Here is a 21,775-nt window from a genome sequence, read left to right on the forward strand (position 1 = left end):
TGTGGTACTTGTGTTTGTCTTTTGGACACTCAACAGAGACCAGACAAGACATCTGGCCCCAGATTAGACCAGTGACTTTAAGACCAATTTAAGACTCCAGTGGCCTGGAACACTGAAGGGTTCCAGACTCAAATTATTAATGCTGCTAAACGTAAACATCATGTAGACGGTATGAACCCGTTGACTCCCGACAGCGCCAACACGTGAAGTCGAGATTGCAGAGAAACATTCAGCTGGCAATTCCCAGATGAGTTGACTTCCCCTGTTGCATAGAAAAACTGTTCCAGCATAAAAAGGCATACAACACAGATCCTCCATTCTGCTTGACCAGACAACCGAACAAGAGAGGATAATTATTATTTTTTTAAATTAAATATTTTAAGAAAGATTAGCTAATCAAACTAACTTATTTAATGCTGTTTTAAAACTAGGAATAAAAAAAAGTCAGAAGCACCGTGGCTTCAGAAGCTACTCGTCAGTTTTTTAATTGACTGGATCGGCTCCAGCTCACCATGACCTTAAAGAGGACAAACAAAGCAAAGCAAATTTATTTATATAGCGCATTTGACATATGATATTTCTTGCACTAAAAGTGGAAATGTTCTAAAAAGAAGAGAAAAAAGAAGAGTTTTTAACCTGAATTTAAAAACTTGCACACTTGGGGCTGACGTCACTTCTGTTGGCAACTTATTCAATTTGTGTGCAGCATAATAGCTAAATACTGCTTCACCATGTTTGCTTTGGACTCTGTGCTCCACTATTTGTTTGTCTGTCGATCTCAGAGCCCTACTGGGTTTATATTCCATGAGCATTTCATTCATGTATTCAGGATTTAAACCATTTAGTGATTTATAGATCAGTAGCAGAACTTTAAAATCTATTCTAAAGCTGACTCGAAGCAAAAAAAATAATAATAATAATAATTAAAAAAAAATTACTTCATTTGAACATGTACATCGGTTGCACATGATTAAAATGTGTTTAAATTGACATAATTTACCCCCTTCACATAAAAAAAAAAACTGTTTTTTTTTAGCGTGCGTGTTCATTCCTCTGTATTAAAATAATAAATGGAGTAATCAAAAAGGAGTCAAAGTTTTTGATATCCTCTTTGATATGCTGATGTGCTTCTATTTGAATTCAAAAGATTTATTAGAAATACCACACATAGAACATTTACGCATGAACCTTTATCTCACAGGGCTGAGTGTTGGTTACTGTATGAACACATTTGTTATGAGTTATAAAAATACATGGTATTAACCTTGTGGGGTGATTGATCATAGTGAGCCATGTGTCCTCCCATCACCCCTGAGAGAGCAGCGTCACCCATGATCGCAGCGATTCTCTCTTCGAACGGGGTGAGGCCCTCCGCGCCGGTTCTTCCGCCTTTTTTTGGCCATAGTTTGCAGCTGTCCTCCGTTTCACATCCACCTTAATGTTTGAACACTTCTTTTTTAGTTTAGCGCGCGCGCTATTCTGTCACCAAAGCATTGACAACTGCACACGCGCTGTCCCATTCGCTCCTCTTTCGTGTGTTGTTAACGCCGGAAGACAGCGTGCCAAAGAGGATTTTCTTGCGCGCCTCCACTTCATTGAGCAACTTCACATTCCGAAAAATTATTTTTCTTTATTACTTTGCTCATTTTCCTTTGTATCTGATCAGGCAGATATCAGCATCTCAGGTGCAGCGTTCATTTAAATGTGATTTGCATATTCAAATGAGGGTGTGGAAAGGGAAGAGTCGGCTACTCCAACATGTGCGCTCATTTCCACGTTGATTGGAATGTACAAATGAAATGTTCTTGGATTCATGAGTACGCAGAGTTTCATACATCTGGATATGTTTGTAACTATGATTTGTTTCTGGATTTGAGCGTACGCGTTTTAGTTAGAGATCCACGCAAGTCTTTGTACATGAGGCCCCTCGTCTGCTTGACACATGCAAGCCTTCACTCTGGATATGTTCTTCAGATGGTAGAAAGCAGTTTTAGTAATTGATTTGATGTGACTGTTGAAAGTCAGGTCAGAATCTATCAGAACACCAAGGTTTCGGACTTGGTCTTTGGTTTTTAAAGAGAGTGACTCCAGGTATTTACTAACAGCAATTCTCTTTTCTTTATTGCCAAAAACAATTGTGTTACTTTTTTTGTGGTTTAATTGAAGAAAATTTTTGCTCATCCAGATATTTATCTGTTTTAGACAGTGACATAAAACCTCAATTGAACTGTAGTCATATGGAGACACAGCCAGATATAATTGTGTGTCATCTGCATAGCTATGATAGTCAAGATTAAAGTTCTGAAGAATTTGACCCAAGGGTAACATATACAGGCTGAACAGGAGGGGTCCAAGAACTAACCCTTGACGGACCCCATAGCTCATTGCCATTCGATCAGATAGCAGTATAGAAAAATTAATGAATCAATGAATGGATAGATGGATGGTGTGATTCATACTTTGCTATCTATTTATGTTTACATTTCAAGTGACACATATCCAATATGTGCCTAAGTGTTTCTTTTTTCTGACAGAACACATAAACCAACCTATATGTGCGGATGCCCAAATTGCTAGTAACTCTATAAACCTTAACACCGGGCTCTCACAAGATGGAAGTAAACAATAATACAAAAAATATTACAAATACTAAATGTTACATTAGTTGGCATGGGCTGACTCTTTCTCTCAATGGTTGAAATGAGGGTAACCTCCACATTACTTAATTGGCTCCCGTCAGCAATTATTTTCCTTATTGAATCGTCGACACACCTCTAATGTACCATAAGTGTCATATTTGTCAGTTTTCCCTGTATTTCATATTTACAATGGGCGTGTTTAAGTGGGTGGTTTTTGGACACGCATTCTGAATCTGATGGCTTGATGTCACCTTTGATGTTCTTGCCTAAAAAAAGTCAGAAATTTCAATAGTTCAGGCCCAGAAATGTAAAAGCTAATCAATCCCAAAAGAGACACAGCTCCTAAGCGTGATGAAATTGAGCTGAAGAACAATAAGACGAGGACAATTACAGTGTAACCTTTTAGGTATAAACACAATACAATCCGGGACAATAACTTGTTGACATCAACAAAAGTGAAACTATAAGACTCGCATTGCAAATGTGCTTCATTCATGAATCACATTTTTTAACTTTTTTGTCACACAAGTGTAAAGTTAACAGTTAAAAGATTTTTAAAACCTAAAGAAAATTTTGCTCAAACACAGCGCCAGCTGTCCACATCAAAGTCTGCGCTCACACCAAACTGATCGAGCGAAAAAGGCTTTCATATGTCACAAAAGATGTTATATCATCTTGTCAAACTATTTTCCAAAGGAGTATTGCATTCAATAAAACGACGAGCTGTCTAAGTGGTATAATAAGCTGAAATGAATCTGCATACAAACTTAGCTGTGTGCCACTACAGTTCCTTCTGCACCGAAGCATTAACATAACTGTCTTACTTAAATGCATCTAACCTAACGATTTTCACTTGTTACTGTCTCAAGTACATCCAGAATCTTGAGGCGACATAATGCTGCACGGCTCCCGCAGAGTGAGAGAAGATGGCAAGTTTTACAACACTTTCCAGACAGTTGACGCATTCAAGAGAGTTAATAGATTTGTTCTCAAGCTATTTTTAACACTTTCAATTGGTTAATAATGTGTAAAAATAACAGATGGCAATGGACAGACTTCGGTTAGACTATGGCACCTTCCAACTTAAAAACGTACAAATTTGGGCTACGTCATACACCAAAGACCCCCATTATAGAGGAACCTTTCAAACTGTACAGCATATCATTTTAAATCCAACAAAGAGTTCTAATATACTGGGGTTCACCAGTTTATCATGGATGCGACTTACAACAGTTTAAGGTTAACTGCGTGCATTGAACTACAGTGGAACCTCACTTTTCATCTGCCCTAGTTTTGGTACAATTCGGTTTTCGGCAATTTTGTATCCGCAATTGTCTCAGTTTATGAACATTTTCTCAGGTTTCAACCAAAACTGTGTGACTCTGCCACTCGTTTCCCAGTACTGAGCCCCACACAAATCACCCCATACACGTGCACTTTGTTTTCTGGTTGAGCGTGCATCAGCACAAGACAACAGCACGTTCATCAGAAGCACATTTTTAAAAGTATTTTTTGTGCTCATTTATTGAGTGTATCTGCCCAGTAAGCCACCATGCAAGCACCAACCCTGGCTTTGATAAAGAAGATGAGAAACACTGCAGAAAGAAAATTCATCTAGCAAAGTACGAAAATGGCAGATTCCCCTTCCAAACAATAAGCTGCCCTTCTCCCTCTCCCTTCTTGCCCTCTTACATACGCCATCATGTGTCTTCAATAAAAAGGTAAACGTGATGTTAAATCTTTATTCATCAATTTTATTAGTTATTCACATTGTACAGTTATTCCTTATAAATTTTATTTTTGTTTATAGTTTGGGTGTCTGAAATAGATTAATTGGATTTACATTATTTCCTATGGTAAATACTGTTTCAGTTTTCGTATCATTCAGTTTTATTCAGATTTTTTTTTAATTTCTGTACGTGGCGTTAAAGTACAGTTATATAAGTCGTACATCGTCAGGAGGCACGCTCAGTTACCGCTGTACTGTTTTTTATTTGATTGTTTTACTTACGCCAAAAAATTGAATTCACACAAATATTTGCTGTCATTATTTCTCTACTTCTGCATTAATGTAGGCTAGTGATTGACTACGAAGCGTTCCGCCTTACGTACAAATTGAATTTCGGTTTCGTCGCCGCCGTAGGAACGGACATTCCGTCGTAAACCGAGGACCCCAGTATCAATAAAAGCCGAAAATCCAGGAAATGTTGTTACAAAAGTGTGCGGAGCACAAGTGTCACTGGGAACAAGACAATATCCAATTGAAATGATGGATTGATTAGGTCATTTGAACAAATAAGAGACAAAACAACAACGTATAAAGCCTCACGACTACCCGAAAGAGCTAAAATTCCAAAAGAAAATACATATAAAGCCTCATAAGTACTGTAATAGCTAAAATTCCAAAATAAAAATACAGTAGTCACTTACTGAGCCTCAACTTGAGTCCAAGCCAGCTCCGAGGAGGCGACTTGTGCAGGACTGAATTCATGGTCCACTTGTTCGGAACCATGAAGGCATGCGGTCGTGCTTTTTTTTTTTTGGTGGTGGTGCTGTGGTGGTGAGGCAGAAAAGGGGGAACCCTCACCGGTTCCGAGCAGGTTCGCGTGCCGGTTTGCTCCGATGCTAATTGCTAATCACCCCGTGAAGTTTCAGTTTGGCTAGCTGTCCGGTCAAAAGCTCTCCCACATTGTCCTGCACACTAGACGTGAAGCTCGGCTCGACTCGACCTCCACATCACGCCGAGCGCGTGGAAGGCGAAGTGTGACCAAGGTGCGTGTTTTTAAGATAGCCTATGTCCTCACGTCAACTAAAACACGCACATCGTAACCTGTTGCCGTGGTTTAACATTTCAAAATTAAATGCTCCTCGCTGAAATCGCCGTTTGTTGGGCTCGGCTTGCAAGTTTGATGCCCACGGTGAGGGAGGAATCTAGAAATAAATGCCCACGGTGGTGTTTTAAAGGAAGCGCCTCTCCTCAGAGAACTTTTAAACAAAGTTCTACTCCTTTTTTAGCTTTGTTTCTTCCACTCCAAACACTCGCCGACCGCCTTCCATTCATCCAATGTAGCGATTTGCTCTGCACTGCCAGGCGAGTGCCTCTAGGGGTGCTGAATCGCAGTTTCAGATAATATGTCCTTTGTTGATATCCAGAGGGGAAATTCAGGCGTACAGCAATAAATTAAATTACTACTACTACTACTACTACTAATAATAATAATGTATTGCTTTGTAAATAAAAATACAGGCGCATCTAAAAAAACGGTGTATTTCTGTAGTTAAATTTAAAAAACTCATATAGATTCACTACACAGAGTAAATTATTTTATTTGTTATTATTTAGACGGACAGCACGCTGGATGACTGGTTAGCACCTCCGCCTCACAGTTCTGGGGACCTGGATTCAAATCCGGTCTTGCCTGTGTGGAGTTTGTATGTTCTCCCCGTGCCTGTGTGGGTACTCCGGTTTCCTCCCACATCCCCAAAACATGCATGGTAGGTTAATTGGTGACTCTAAATTGCCCGTAGGTGTGTATGTGAGTGCGGTTGCTTGTTTCTATGTGCCCTGCGACTGGCTGGCGACCAGTTGACGGTGTACCCCGGCTCTCGCCCGAAGATACCTAGGATAAGGTGCAGCACGCCCGCGACCCTAGTGAGGATAAGCGGTACGGAAAATGAATTGATGATTTTAGCTTACAGTTAACGAAAACCCACATTTTTACCCAGATTTCCTCCGGAGCTACACATTGTGCTTGGAGATAATCCTGAGTGTTCTTTTATTTGCTCAAGTTATGTTGCAATTTGGAGGAGCATCTCAGCAACCAACCAGTGTACTCATACAAAAATGTTGTTAAATTACACATCAAACAGGATCTTGTTAATCACAAGAATGGATGAGAATTTCACCTCATCATTTAATGTACTCAGAATTCACACTTTTGCTGCTTCTCCATATCCTTCCACAACAAGGAAATTTCTCCAAATATAAATGCATTCATTGCAGCTGAAAAACGGACCGATCAATGTCTCTTTCCCAAGGTAAATTAACATCCATCCATCCATTTTCTGAGCCTCTTCTCCTCACAAGGGTGGCGGGCGTGCTGGAGCATATCCCAGCTATCATCGTTTAGGAGGCGGGGTACACCCTGAACTGGTTGCCAGCCAATCGCAGGGCACATACAAACAAACAACCATTCGCACTCACATTCACACCTACGGGCAATTTAGAGTTGTCAATTAACCTACCAGGCATGTTTTTGGGATGTGGGATGAAACCGGAATGCCCAGAGAAAACCCACGCAGGCAGGGCCGGGGATTGAAGATTAATTAATGTATGACTACACTGATTACGCGATTGACTTTAATTGAATAAATACTGTTAAAAAAAATAAAAGACCATGAAAAATAGCAAACTGATTGTAATAAAGGGATTTTAAGATTAAAGTCTCACACACACACACGGTGCAGTACACTCGTGCGTCGATGTGCTTTTAAGTGGTGCAGTTTAGTGACGTCAGGAACCTGGAGTAAGTCGGGTTGGCAGGTGTGAGCCTCTCCTCCATGCTCCTTGCAAGTGTTTTCATTTTGTATTTGTTACATGTTTGTCCTGTTCAATAAACGGCTAAAAAGTGCATTGGCGGCTGTTGTTTTTTTTTTTTTACAGTTCAGTTGAAAAAAATAAAAATACTTGACTCAAGCAGCAGCATATCTGAAGCTTGCTCATATCTTAAACACAAAGCAACGAAATAAATAAATCAACCAAGCGATGACCATGTTGCGGCACTCAAATCAAAGTACCACTGTACATCCTTTAGAGAAGCAAACACATTTTGTCTAATCTGTTTTAGGACAGTGTACAGTAAGGTCTACACATTGCTGCAAACAATTGTGCACAACATTGATCTTTCGAAAACAAAGGAGTCACCAGGTCCCTGACACTGTATGGAGTGAAGCTAAAAAGTAAAGTTTTAATTCTCAAAGTGTTTTTTTTTTTAAGTTTAGAGGGGTTAAAAATGCAACTGTTAAAGTGTTAAATATGTAATTATCCTCACAACAAGTGTGGAGCTATCAATATACAATTTTAGCAAGGGTCCAAATTGACTGTGAGAGTCAACTTAACACCTGGCTGTTTTTGCTGTGCGGAAGCATCTCCTCTCCTCTGCCTCCTTCTGTGCAGCTGCTATCTTTTCTCTGTACTGCACCTCCACCTGCTCCTTCAGGTTCCTCCAGACCTTTTCGGAGCATCACCTCCTGCTTAAGTTGTCTTGCTCCCTCTTCTTCTGACGCACTGTCTGCCTCCAGTTTCTACCTCCTTCTTCTCTTCGCCATGCCTCCTCTCACCCCCCTTCTTTCTGCTCCCTTTGACTAAAAGGTGGTCATCGTCCTCCTGGTGCTTCACCAGCACAAGAGCGGTAATGTCCGTGATACTGGGGCACACGTTCCCCTTGTCTTTAGTAAGCTTCTACAGCTTCATCTGAATAGCTGGAGAGTGTTTAAATCACATAAGCGGCAGATTGGCTTAGTGTCTGGTTGTCTTACAGTTTTGAGACTTCCTTAATTCTTGGTCACCTGACAACATGCAGGATTATCCTCACTCAGCACTAAAAAGATTCGTTTTCTGAACGAAACCTTCGCGAATGAAGCAACACTAGTGCCATAGAGTGCAGTTGCTCCGCTAGTAAGTATATCTGAGAAAAAAACTTTGTGGATTTGTGGCGAAAGAAGGTTTGGAGTAGACTCCCTAATGTTCAGCATGTTTTCCATATTGTAAGTAAGTTGCATAATGTCTCCAAAGACAAACAACAACAAAACAAAGCAAATAAACAAAAGGTAAAAAATATATATAAGGCACAGTAGTCCTTTTCATTCAAGGTCTATTAAATATAAATATAAGTAACCAAGGTATTGTTACTTGAAAATGATTTTCTCATTACTTGTTACTTTTAAGGTATTTGTATGCAAATTAAAAGAAAATCCACGAAATATTTGAAAATTTTGAGGGGATTTGGAGATTCTCATTTCGATCTGTAAAATTTTCCAATTAGTAACATAAGATTGACCACAAAGACTAGAGACTAAAATACAAATCTTGTAATGATATCCTTTACACCAACCGTGATGTTGTGTCAATATTTTACTCACATATACTTTCGTATGGATGACAGAGGGCAAATACTAAATAAATGTGGAATTTTGGTGGCCCTAAATGAGATTTCATATGTCGCCCCAAAATAGTGGTGTGCAAAACTCATCCCCTGTGCAAAGGTTTTCTTCCCCTGAAATAACGATCGTCAACGGGGGGCCCACATTTGTATTTATTTTTTCCCATAGGTATTGGACTCCACAATTTTACGACCGCTTTGGTGCTGGTGCTCACGCGTTGTGGGCGCTCTGAAACTTCTATTTGTTGCCATTTTGAGCCGAAATATTACATTACGTTTTTTTTCCGACGACACTTAAAGTCCGCCTAAACCAAGCGAAAGAGGCAGTCAAAATAATGATGCAGGTGGTCTTTATCAGCATAAATTGCATTTACGGATATAGCATTGATATTATTTGATATTGTGCTGTCAATTCGAAAAACTAAATCAAATGCAAAACAGACGGTTATCCCTTGCTACTTGGCTGTGATTGGTCACATGTTGATATCAATCAATCTTCACTGTGATTGGCCAAATGTTTTGGAGGGGAGTCATTTGTGAATCTACTCAGCTCAGCTGCAAAAAGTGAAGAGCTGTCGTTCTTGGTTATGGTCAACGCGTTGAAAATGGTGACTGATACACTGAAGCCCCCCTAAAAGAGGCATAAACATGCCACTGAACATAACATACATGTAGCCCTAAACGACCGCAGAGACCGCTTATGCCACGTGATTCAATACTACATAAGATATCTATGGTTGAGAGCAGCGCTGGCGTATCTCGTGTTCATATCTATGGGTGAACGTTGTGTTACGTCATTTACCCCCAAAACGGAAACCACGTAATATGACGATTGCCCATTCCCTGGCGTGCGAGCGAGACTTTCTCAGTCAATCATATTGCAGCAGCGCGTGTTCAGGAGCCAATCATATTGCAGCAGGGCGTGTCCTGCCAACAAGGCGAGTGGGATTCCTACGAGTCAGCCGCGACGTCAGTTTATGGCGGGCATTGTAGCTGTAGGCTCGAATAAGAAGGCTGTAGGCGATCCAGGAAGAAGCGTCCTGGTGCTCATCTTGGACACAAGGAGCAAAGCTCGAACAACCCGAGCCGGAGCTACAGCGTAAAGTATGAAACTCTAGACAAAAGTGGTTTAGCACGTTGTTTAATTTGCTAATGTTGGGTTTTTGCTAGCACCAGTTTGGAGGAAACCCCCACAGTAATGTCATATGTTAGAGGTATGTGTGTAAAATATTGAAGTTGAATTGATTTACACAAGACATTAACATTAATATCAGAGACATGGCTATGTAAGACAATTCCAGAGGTAAACGTATCATTTTCCTGTGACAAATATGAAGACGGTTATGCCTTTTTATAACCGCTGAAAATGCACCAATTTTTGGCCAAAATCTTAATATACAAAGCCAATAAGTAGGTGTAGGTTCTTCTTTTTTTTTTTTTTTTATAAATGCCTTTATATCAAAGTAGGGTTAGATAGAGAACTGTTACACGAATATAATTAGCCCTAGTTTGTAAGAATTGGAAAAGGATTAAGGATTTTATGACACTTTTTATGTCGAAATTATTCCAGAATTATCTGCCCAGAAATCATACCCGTACCTGCGTGGGTTTTCTCTGGGTACTCCTGTTTCTCCAAAAAACATGCATGGTTGGTTAATTGAAGACTCTAAATTGCCCGTAGGTGTGAGTGGTTGTTTGTCTATATAAATGTCCAGATGTTTTCTTACTAGTTGAGGTGAAAACTTGTTGTTTAAATAGGCCGTTTTTAGATTTTTCAATGGTGTCCGCTTCTCATCTTTAGGCTTAAACCGAGAGCAATTCCATCGCTGGAATTTACTCCGTGTCTCCGCGTGCACAGTAAATTTTAATCCAAAAGCTTGTTTATTTTTAGCCTTGTCGCGTCTCTTTTGACGTAGTACTGTAAATATCTGACTGCTAATGAAGTTATTTAAAAAAAACAACAACAAAAAAACATGGCGGCAGTGTGCAACAGACAACATGTCTGAGACAGGCAACACGTAATGCCCGGATCAAACTACAAGACAAATTTGCTCTTTCACGATTGCACTGTTAGACTACTGCAATAAAATCTTGTATTCCGATACCACCGCATCCCGTTTTTTTACGATCATTGGGCTTTATGTTGTTAATGCAAATGTGACCGGCTACACTCGTTACCGTGGCGACGACAACAAGAGTGGAGCGAGCCGACTGTATTATAAGGACAAAATGGGGAAAAACGTGTGTTGGTGGAGAAAAATTACCTCTGTTTACGTATTATTTGCATTTTGTGAATGGCCTTGGTATGGATGAACGGAAGGCTCTATGTTGTGCTTCTTCCTGCGCTGCGTGATGATCATTAACTCCATGCATAACGCATTGCTGTAAGCTGAAAACTAATTGTCTGCGCCTCGGTGCAAGGCGGAAAGCTGTTCCGCATCCTCGATCATTCAATCACAAATCTAATAGCGGCCTTTAGTTGTTTTCTAAGTCGACACTTTTGAAAGTCTATTTGCTGATGACGTGACCAATGTTTTCAGGAATTAAATCACAGGAATGCGTTGTAATAATCCATTTTCACTGACAATAGACGGCTTCTACACAACTCAGAACAGAAAATGCATCATCAAGAAGAAGCAACTCAGCAGTTTACATTAACTAATTTGACACTACAATACACGTTATGTTAGGCTACATCTCCTATCAGGTGAGGTTTAACACTGTAATGTTCATAAAACAATCTGGGAGAAAAGCAATACACAGGAAAGAGCCTGCAGCCTCATCGTCATCACAGTCCTGATTAGTCACAGTTTTTGTTTTTCGGTCCTGGTTTGCGTGCAAGACCAAGACATTGACATGGCCTGAGTGAAGCCTCGTCCGCTGATGCGCGATGGTTTTCACAGTGAGAGAGAAAAAAATCTGTTGCTAGGGCAGCCAGGTAACTTTTGCAAAACGTGGCCAAACTGGTAACGCTGTCCTTGTTCTGGGCGCACCACAGCAGCGTGGTGCGCGTGTGTGGGAATTTGTGGTGTTTGCAAATATTCATGGATCTCTTCGGTGGAATAATTCCCAGCTCTCCAATTTGATCGTGCCAAAGTTTTGAAAGAAAAGTTGCTTTAAATTAATGTCTGGGCATGCCCCCCAAGTGGTAAGCTTAACTTTGTCAAGCTCTAAACATAATTGTGGAGCAATAAAGTCCACTAGTCAGACTCTGTACAACCCCAAGTGTATAAAGTAGTTCATAAAGAATTATGTACTAGATAGTAATAAATGAAAACCACTTATGTAGATGACCAGCACTCCGGTCATACATTTTTGGTTGCACATGATTAGAAGGTAATAAACTACTGTAATTTTCCCCTCTTTTCCTAAAAAATAATTTAAAAAATATGCTCTTTGTGGTTTAACACATTTTAATCATGTGCAAACGATGTACAGTACATGTTCGAATTACTGTAAGTCCATTCATACCATACATTCCATACACTTAGAGACTGATCGATGGAGCGTCTCAGACGCCGGTCCACCGATGAGCAAGCGCCCCGGCAAGAGGGCACCACTCGCCACAACAACGGAGACCAACAGCGGACCAATGAGGGGTCCGACTTGGTGGATTCGCAATGCGGCGACGAAAGGGGCATAAGGAGGGAAATAAGGTGCAAGTACAGAGACCTCATTGATGCAGTTCACCGTGAGTTGAAGTGACTTTAGAGGAGGTGGCAGCTTGCTTTGTTTGTTTGTTGTCTTATACTTGCACCTTTTTATTTCAGGAAATAGAGAAGATTTGCTGAGTCCTTCCAATAACAAACTCACAGAAGTTTTGGAAGAGGCAGACAAACTGTTTGTAAATGGTACGTGTCATTTTTATTGTAGCTCTTCATATTGACCAAGCAGAACTTTATATATATATATATATATATATATATTTTTTTTTTTAATTATTTTTATTTTTTTGGGGGGTTCGGCCGGTTTTAAAACAGCTGTATGGCCATCAGGGCAAGAAAAGTCAAACAGTTGTTTGGGAATCGTAGTTCACGTCAGCCTCTTTTTCGTGTGTCTTGCGAGTGTTTTCATTTTGTATTTGTTTGATGTTCGTCCTGTTCAATAAATGACAGAAAGTGTATAGGCTTTTTATTTATTTTTGTTTGTTTTTTTACTTGCCCCAAGCGGCGGTGTATGTGAAACTTGCTCATACATAAACGTTTTGCTTGGAGAGCACAGAGCAAAAAAATGGACAAAGCGACTGCTCGTAAAACTTTTAAGGGGCACTCATAAGTTGTGATACCCATGAATCAAAAACATAATAAACTGGCGCCCAACATACATGCCAGTTTCCTCGCACGTCTGTGTGGGGTATATTTAGGTTTTTACTTGTAATTACCATTGGGGGGGAGGGGGGTGTCATCAACTACTCGTGGATTTTCACAATTCGTGTTGGGGCTTGGCCCTTTCGCTGTACAAACAAATAAAAAAAGTTGATGACCCCTTTAAATCTAGGTTCTGGTAGAAATTGGTGCTGCACGGAACCCTCTGACAGCAAAGTTGTTGTTTGACAGTGCGACAGACAAGCGAAGCGGTGCTGGATTCTAAGTTCGTTGCTGTGGCCACAGACCTGAACAACGAGAGAGCCAGCCTGATGCGAGATGAGGACAGTTCTTTTGACTTCACTGTATTTGCTGAGCACCTTGTAAGTCATTCCGTTTGAAATGAAAATGATTTAGAAGAATCTCTGGTCACATCGGCCGCACTATCTACTGCTGCACATTTTTGACAGATGATGCATTGGTGCGACTACTGTTACCCCATCCTCTCTCATCAAGGTCAAGAGTTGTATTGTCTATAACGGTGTCATATTAGATTGGTCAACTCCTGCTTACGCTTGTATGACAGTGACTATTTTAAACCGTCACTTAAAATATAGTCCGGACAATTACTAAAGGTTTTAATGATGGCTATATTTTGAGTTATTTTATTGATCTCAATAGGAACGACGACCCAGTTGAAGTATGACCAGCGTCACAGAAAGTATTTTAATGCAACATGTAGTCATATGAACTTCCCAAAAATAATTTTAATCACCATAAAAGCAACAATATCATACAACAGAATCATGAAATGCTTTAGCATAGATTAACCATATTTGTCTATTACAAGTGAATTAACGTCCTATATTAAGTGAATAACATGATAAAGAACAAGCAAAAAAGGAACATTGCTCAAAATAGTGCCTTCTCATCGCACTTTAATACTGTTATGATTTTTGGTGATGTTTATTTATTGTCTGCTGTTAAATGTGAGAAGGTGATTCAATGTTTGAATTCCCTCCTAGATGAATGAACTTTTATCTGTCTGCCTATCATTAAAATTGAATTATAACTAGGAATATTAGGGCCACACAGAAAACCAAATACTCCTTGACCGAATCAAGCACTGCCACTACCTGTGCTCAAATTCAGTCTTTCAATCCAGCTTTGACCCGCAGGACCGATCCAAACAACGGCGTTTTGCTTGACAATTCCGGATGGCTCTTGTTGCAGTCGATGAAGTCAAATCAGCGTCCATTGACATTGACATTTATCAGTTGGTTGCATTTGAATTTGAACGGCATCAATGCAGTGATTCACTCCCCGTAAAGCTGTGGTTGTCTTTATCGCTTTGACAGCTCTCCTTCATGGGTCTCAACCGGCTGGAAACTGGGAAGGAGGAGCAGAGAGATCAAGTCAGTGGGTACCTGCCCAGCGATGCCTGGCAAAGACTGGCCAGGGGAGCTGAGAACTGTTTTAGGACAGCGCCGACCTTCCACTACATGTGCGTGGAGCATCGTTAACCGTCTCACCGGATTCATTTATGGCAGTACAGAGAACCCCTGCTTATTGCAGGCAATGCGGTCCAGACCCACTTGCAATTAGTGAAAAGCCGCAATTAGGATCGGGCAACTTTTTCCACTGGGGGACATCCCTGACTTAAAAAAAAAAAAAAAAAAAAAAAAAACATTTTAATAGTTTTACTCCTCCCACAAATAAGCTTATGAAAGCAAACTTTGAAACACCTTGTAAACGTATTTGAACAACAAAAAAATTGCATGCATGAAAGAGAAATTGTTGCGACAACGGTATTGAAAAGCACTGCATGCCGTAAATACTTGTAGATGGCAGTAATGCCGAAGGTGTGGAGTTCCGTAGCCGGTTGTATTGCGCTGACGCCGACTTTCTTGTTTTTATATTTAATGTTAATTCAGAACTGTGGTTTTCAAACGTATGATTTTTAACTGAATTTTTCTATATTCAAGTGCCGTGTAAATCTTAACTGCAAATGTTACAGTAGTTTAGTGATAAAAGCTCTGCCTCGTTTTTGATAAACACTTAGTCCTTCTACGCTAGTGTATTTTGATGGTGGTACTTGGTGTAAAATGTTTGTGAACCACGTGCACTCCCCGTCACTGACTTCTGACTCACCAGGTTGGGTTCCTTCCATGCTGAGCCGCCCCCTCCAAAGCAAAAGATGGCACGACAAAGGAAACCCCCCAGCAAGGAAGCAAAAAGGATCATGCCCACTCAGGTAACTATGACACAAAGCTAGAAAAAAAGTCGCCAAGACCCTATAATATATTATTATTATATTGCTTCTCCGCCATTCTTTTCCCCCCTCCCTCCACTGGAGAAAGCGTTAATATATTTTGAGAGGCGCATGCAGACGCACACACAACTGCCCCGTGTTCTACCATTCATGAATAAATGCCACACATTGGCAAGGCACATATTTTACACTAGAAATATCTCATTGCACACCACCAAACAAAAAAATGTCAAAAATACAGCATATAATTATTTACCTTCTGGCATCAAGTGGGAGCGTATTAAATTGTTCTGTTGGTCTCACATTGTGCACGTTTCAGCTGAAAAAGCTGGAAGAGGTCGAACAAGAAGCCACCGAGAAAGAGGTGGAGAGGATCCTCGGCTGGCTGAAGGGTTATCATCAAAAGGACCGTGAGTTTACAGCAAACAGCCATATTGCTGCGCTAATACTGCCGTGTAATGCGACGTTGCTTCAACCACAGCGTTGTCGCCGATCCCGTATTACGAGTTTGTTATTGACCCCGACTCCTTTTCACGGACAATAGAGAACATTTTCCACACGTCTTTCCTTGTCAGGGTGAGTTTTCTTTGAGGCAAAGAATCCAAATGGATGCTCATCTGCCCTCTAGTGACTCTTTCTGTGTCTTTTCAGGATGGTTTGGCACAAATTGGTTTGGATCGAGACAAGTTGCCTTATATAGGTAAAGGGTGATGCATTGATTTGTCGTTTACAACAAAAGAAAGAGAATAACCTACATCCATGACAGTAGTGAGCTGTTTTTGTTGCGTCTTTCAGCTCCTGTGGAGGAGGAGGCGATGGAGATAGATGCTGGAGGATCGGACAACCGTAATGCGTGTATCGTTTCAATGAGCCCAAAGATGTGGAAGGTAAAAACGTTTTTCAGATAATTTCCTCTTAAAAGTTCTCCTGCTAAAGCAGGGAACACCCAGACAGACTTCTAAAACGTTGGAGACCCCACACATGATAAGGAAGATGTTCCTGTAGCGTACTTGAGATGACCAACACGACACACCACACGCTCCAATGTCTGTCGAAGTACGAATACTGACCTGTGAGAGGCATACAGACTGACAGAAAATACAAGAAGCTAGGCTAACTCTTAGCTGGTTTGGTAACTACATTGAAGTCGTGAACTCTTCTCAATTGCTCAAATTTGGCCCAGTTGTCTGTATGTGTGTACCTGACACACACGGTGAGTCAGGTAGTGTTGAACAACAATGTGTTTTCCCTTTCATCTTCCAAGGAGTTCATTGATGCCTTAGACATCAGGGGCCCCATGATTCCGCCTCGAAGCACGGATAATTAGTGATGGAACAAACATTGTATCACAAGGGACTCAACATTGTTGTTGTTTTTTTTTCCCTAATTTGTTGGAATTAAGATGTGTTTTTGATGTCATTTTGTTTTTTTTCAGTACAATAATAAAAGTAGGAAAATGACACCGGCTCAGTTTTAATTCATCAAGAGTGTATGCTAGACTTGACTGTTTGGATCCACCAACCTAATAAATAGATGCGCTATAATACTAAAAGATGCACAGTATATAAATAGACTTAAAAGGCTAGTTTATCAGTTTGCGCATTCCCTCAACTCTAGTGTCTGACTGCCTCGGGCACAGGGATGACCCTGCACCTTATTCTGGACCTTCAGGCCACACTGGAATGATGACTTATTTTATTTTTGTATTTATGAAAAATACAATAAATAAAGTTTTATTAAAATAACATTCTTGTACGGAATTTTCTTTCAACAATACCAAAAATTACATTGTGGGGGCACTTTTCCAAAACAAATTAAATTGTAATCTGTCCTGATTGTCCATTAGTGATGTCCTCTTCTTGTTTCCTATACTCAGTCCACTTTTTCCATGTATTTTCCAAATTGTCTCTCTTGTAGTCTTACTTTGTATGCATGTACAACCCCAATTCCAATGAAGTTGGGACGTTGTGTTAAACAAATCAAATATATCATATTCAACCTATATTTAATTGAATACACTACAAAGACATTTAATGTTCAAACTGATGAACTTTACTGTTTTTAGCAAATAAATCATTAACTTAGAGTTTTATGGCTGCAACACGTTGCAAAAAAGACTAATAACGTTGAAGAATGTTCATCAAACACCTGTTTGGAACAGGCTAATTGGTGGGTGCCATGAATGGGTATAAAAGGAGCTTCCCTGAATTGCTCAGTCATTCACAAGCAAAGATGGGGCGAGCTTCACCTCTTTGTGAACAAGTGCGTGAGAAAATAGTCGAACAGTTTAAGGGCAATGTTCCTCAATGTACAATTGCAAGGAATTTAGGGATTTCATCATCTACGGTTCATAATATCAACAAAAGGTTCAGAGAAACTGGAGAAATCACGGCATGTAAGATACTCCGCCAAATTCAAAGTTTCTACAGAAGTTCAGCTACATTTGACAAAACACACTTGAAGTCTCCCAAACGCATGTGGGGAAATGTGTTATGGTCCGATGAAACCAAAACCTTTTTTGCCACAACTCCAAAAGGTGTTTTGGCAGAAACACAACACTGCTCATCACCAAAAGAACACCTGCATGGTTGGTTGCAGAATCATGTTTTGCAGTGGGAAAAAAACGGTGGAACTTAGTCAGTGTGGAGGGAATTATTATGAACAGTTCCAATAACCAGTCAGTGTTAGGACAAAACCTTCAGGCTTCTGCTAGAAAGCAAGGAACAAAAGTCAGGAAAAGCCTACTAGGCCACCTGAACTTTATTTGGGGTTTCATCAGAACCACTTTAATTGGCAGCCAGAATAGGTGTAATTTATAGCGGTGACAGGGGGGACATGTATCCTGCATTTTTTTCAGAGGGCGGTTTTGGTCCCCTGCAGTTTTTTTCTGCCCAAATACAATGTCATATGGTAATAAGCTGAGAAACAACAAGCACTAGGACCACGCGGAAAACCCCTGGGAACTACAGCAGTACATTGGCCAACACTGTATTGGCTAGCCCAACACATCTCAGTTCTTTTGAGGGTACTGAATCACTAGAATCAGTTCCAAATCGGTCGGTTCTTTTTCACAGAATCATTTAAGTGCTTCCTCACTGGGTTAATTATCCGGCCCTGAGGTTCACATTCAAAGGATGATGCGTTGTTGTTATCAAGCATCGTAAAGTAGAAAAGGCGGAGAGATTTAACACAAAAAAAACTTTCACATCTGTGCAGTTAGTTTAGCAACCGCACGTACACTACATTGCCAAAAGTATTCGCTCACCTGCAAGACTCTCATATAATTTTAAGTGATACCCAATTCTAAATCCTTATGGATTAATATGATATTCGTCTAACCTTTGCCGCTATAGCAGCTTCAACTCTTGTGGGAAGGCTTTCAATAAGGTTAAGGGATGAGTTTGTGAATTTTTGCCCATTCTTCCTGGAGCATATTTGTGAGGTCACACACTGATGTTGGATGAGAAGGCCTGGCTCAGTGTCCAATCAAAATCAACCCAAAGGTGTTCTGTCGATTTGACAGCAGGATTCTGTGCACGCCAGTCAATTTCTTTCATACCAAATTCTCGTCAATGTCTTAATGGACCTTGCTTTGTGCTCCACTGGTGCATAGACATGCTGGAACATGAACCCACAAACTGTTTGACTGTCCAAAATCTCTTGGCATGCTAAAGCGTCTCTGAATGCTTTAGCATGCCAAGATTCCTTTCACGGGCGCACAGGGGCTAGTATTTTGGACATTTCCAAAATTAGTGGGAACAGTTTGGAGATGGGGATCAACATTACAGAAATAATGGGTGCTAACTTAACTGTAATTAAATGAATAAATACTGTTAATGACATGCTTAGTCTAACTTATGGACGGGTGTTGTCCAGAGTTTGCGTCCGTTTGGCTTCCCCCCCCCCCCCATGCTGCATTGCTTGAACGTGGCATGCGCCTCGTGTACATTCTTCAGGTGCCCGATCAAATTTGTGTGGAAGGATTTAGATGACGTGCCCCACAACGTACTTCAGTTGTGCACAGACTGCAAATAACTTGCGTGTTGTTTGTCTGAGACACCGCAAAATAGTCCCACACCGATGATGTATTTTTTAACCGACATGACATGATTGAAAAAAACTTTATTGGCTGTCAGATAGTTACAGTACTGCGCGACAAGACACGTGACAAGGCTAAAAATGAACTAGCTTTTGGATTCATACGCAACGGCGACAGGGAGTTAAATGTCGATCGATGACGTCATTGATCACATCGGCGAATTATGACATGAAAGCCGATCAGCATAAAATGCTAATTATCGTCCAATACCGATCAGATCGGCGTAGTCAAGTAACTTCTTTAAGAGGCTCCTCTGTCCTCCACTCGTTACCTGGATTACTGGCACCTGTTTGAACTTGTTATCAGTATAAAAGAGACTTGTTCACAACCTCAACAGTGGTTCAAGGCCAAAGAGCTGTCAAAAGACACCAGAAACAAAATTGTAGACCTGCACCAGGCTGCGACGACTGAATCTGCAATAGGTATGCAGCTTGGTGTGAAGAAATGAACTGTGGGAGCAATTATTACAAAATGGAAGACATACAAGACCACTGATAATCTAACTCAATCTGGGACTCCATGCAAAACGATCACAAGGACGGTGTGCAAAAATCCCAGAACCACACAGGGGGACCCAGTGAACGACCTGCAGAGAGCTGGGACCAAAGTAACAAAGACTACCATCAGTAACGCACTACGCCGCCAGGGACTCAAATTCTGCAGTGCCAGATGTGTCCCCCCTGCTTAAACCACTACATGTCCAGGCCTGTCTGAAGTTTGCTGGAGAGCATTTGGATGATCCAGAAGAGGACTGGGAGAATGTCATATGGTCAGATGAAACCAAAATAGAACTTTTTGGTAAAAATTCAACTTGTCATGTTTGGAGGAGAAACAATGCTGGGTTGCATCCAAAGAACACCATACCTACTGTGAAGCATGGGGGTGGAAATAGCATGCTTCGGGGCTGTTTTTCTGCAAAGGAACCAGGACAACTGATCCGTGTAAAGGAAAGAATGAATGGGGCCATGTATCGTGAGATTTTGAGTGAAAACCACATTCCATCAGCAAGGGCTTTGAAGATGAAACGTGGCTGGGTTTTTCAGCATGACAATGATCCCAAACACGGCAACAAAGGAGTGGCTTCGTAAGAAGCATTTCAAGGTCCTGGAGTGGCTTAGCCAGTCTCCAGATCTCAACACCGTCAAAAATCTTTGGAGGGAGTTGAAAGTCTGTGTTGCTTACCCAGCTCTAGAGGAGATCTGCATGGAGGAATGGGCCTAAATACCAGCAAGAGTGTGTGAAAACTTACAGAAAAAATTTGACCTCTGTCATTGCCAACAAAGTGTATAGAACAAAGTATTGAGCTGAGCTTTTGTTATTGACCAAATACTTATTTTCCACCATCATTTGCTAATAAATTCTTTAAAACTCAAACGATGTGATTTTCGTGGATTTTATTTTTTCTCTCATTTTGTCTTTCATGTGAGGTATATCTATGATGAAAACTCTTTTTAAGTGGGAGAACTTGTACAATCGGTGGCTGACTAAATACTTTTTGCCCCACTGTACAACATCAAACCAGTAACGTTGCTGCTTGTGGTGCACTCTGAGTGAGGCAGCCGAGCGGGTTCCATTCTCACTCTTCCAGCGGCCCGTCGTGTATGCCTGGCCGACGGAAGGCCACTCTGAGGCAGCCAGCCGAGCACGACGATCCGCTGTCTTCCTGGTTCTCCTTTTTCATCGAGTGAGCTTTCTTTGTGCAGACATGCGAGGAGGCGGGGTGGGGTGTGGGAGCTGAAATTAGGCTAGATTTGAATCTTGAAAACTTGCATACCCTGGCTTTAATGGTGGAAGACGTTTTAACAGAATTTGGCCTCTCTTTTTTTACAAAAACCTGGAATTTGAACAGGTGTGTGTAAATATTTTATCCCTGCATTTCTTACCAGCCAGTTTATGAGCAAGAGCATTTCCCGTGCTTTAAGCATTGCCATCCATCCATCCATTTTCTTTACCGCTTATCCTCACTAGGGTCGCGGGCTGCTAGAGCCTATCCCAGCTATCTTCGGGTTTTTCCCCCTTTAAAATCTTAAGGTTGAAATTTTATTACAGGTTATGAGAAAGTTTAATTTAAAATGAGATACCATAATTCTATAGTGTGAGATTTGAGGCTAGCTATGTTTACTTGTTTTTAGAAATCTTACCAAGTCCAAATTTTCTGTTCAATTGGCAGATATTTTTGCTGAAGTATTATATTCCTCATTTTATTCCTTTTTCCCTTTTTTTTTTTTTTTTTGCAGTGGCAATTTTGCTTGAAAATCTATAAAAGTGAAACAAATCCTGTACACACTATAATAACTACC

General features: G+C 40.7%; 2 protein-coding genes across 3 annotated transcripts in view; one reads left to right on the forward strand and one right to left on the reverse strand.

The window, feature by feature from the left end:
* The window catches only part of plekhg5b (pleckstrin homology domain containing, family G (with RhoGef domain) member 5b), a 91,082-nt gene extending 85,364 nt beyond the window's left edge, over positions 1-5,718 (reverse strand). Inside the window, exon 1 of the mRNA XM_061686119.1 lies at positions 5,070-5,718. Coding sequence (XP_061542103.1) covers positions 5,070-5,151 — 82 coding nt within the window. The 5' untranslated portion in view covers positions 5,152-5,718. The remainder of the gene's footprint in view (positions 1-5,069) is intronic.
* Positions 5,719-9,761: 4,043 nt separating this feature from the next.
* nsmce4a (NSE4 homolog A, SMC5-SMC6 complex component) lies at positions 9,762-17,121 on the forward strand. Of its 2 annotated transcripts, XM_061686202.1 has the most exons (12): positions 9,762-9,904; positions 9,971-10,014; positions 12,292-12,491; positions 12,571-12,651; positions 13,357-13,487; positions 14,463-14,608; positions 15,259-15,358; positions 15,696-15,786; positions 15,858-15,952; positions 16,028-16,076; positions 16,172-16,263; positions 16,641-17,121. In XM_061686202.1, the coding sequence occupies exons 3-12, from the start codon at positions 12,302-12,304 to the stop codon at positions 16,701-16,703; spliced, it is 1,038 nt and encodes a 345-aa protein (XP_061542186.1). In that variant the 5' UTR covers positions 9,762-9,904; positions 9,971-10,014; positions 12,292-12,301; the 3' UTR covers positions 16,704-17,121. The 2 variants fall into 2 exon arrangements, with proteins under 2 accessions (XP_061542186.1, XP_061542178.1); XM_061686194.1 differs by lacking the exon at positions 9,971-10,014.
* The last annotated feature ends 4,654 nt before the right edge of the window (positions 17,122-21,775 follow it).

The sequence above is a fragment of the Phycodurus eques genome, chromosome 1 (genome assembly GCF_024500275.1).
Source record: "Phycodurus eques isolate BA_2022a chromosome 1, UOR_Pequ_1.1, whole genome shotgun sequence".
Taxonomy (NCBI): domain Eukaryota; kingdom Metazoa; phylum Chordata; class Actinopteri; order Syngnathiformes; family Syngnathidae; genus Phycodurus; species Phycodurus eques.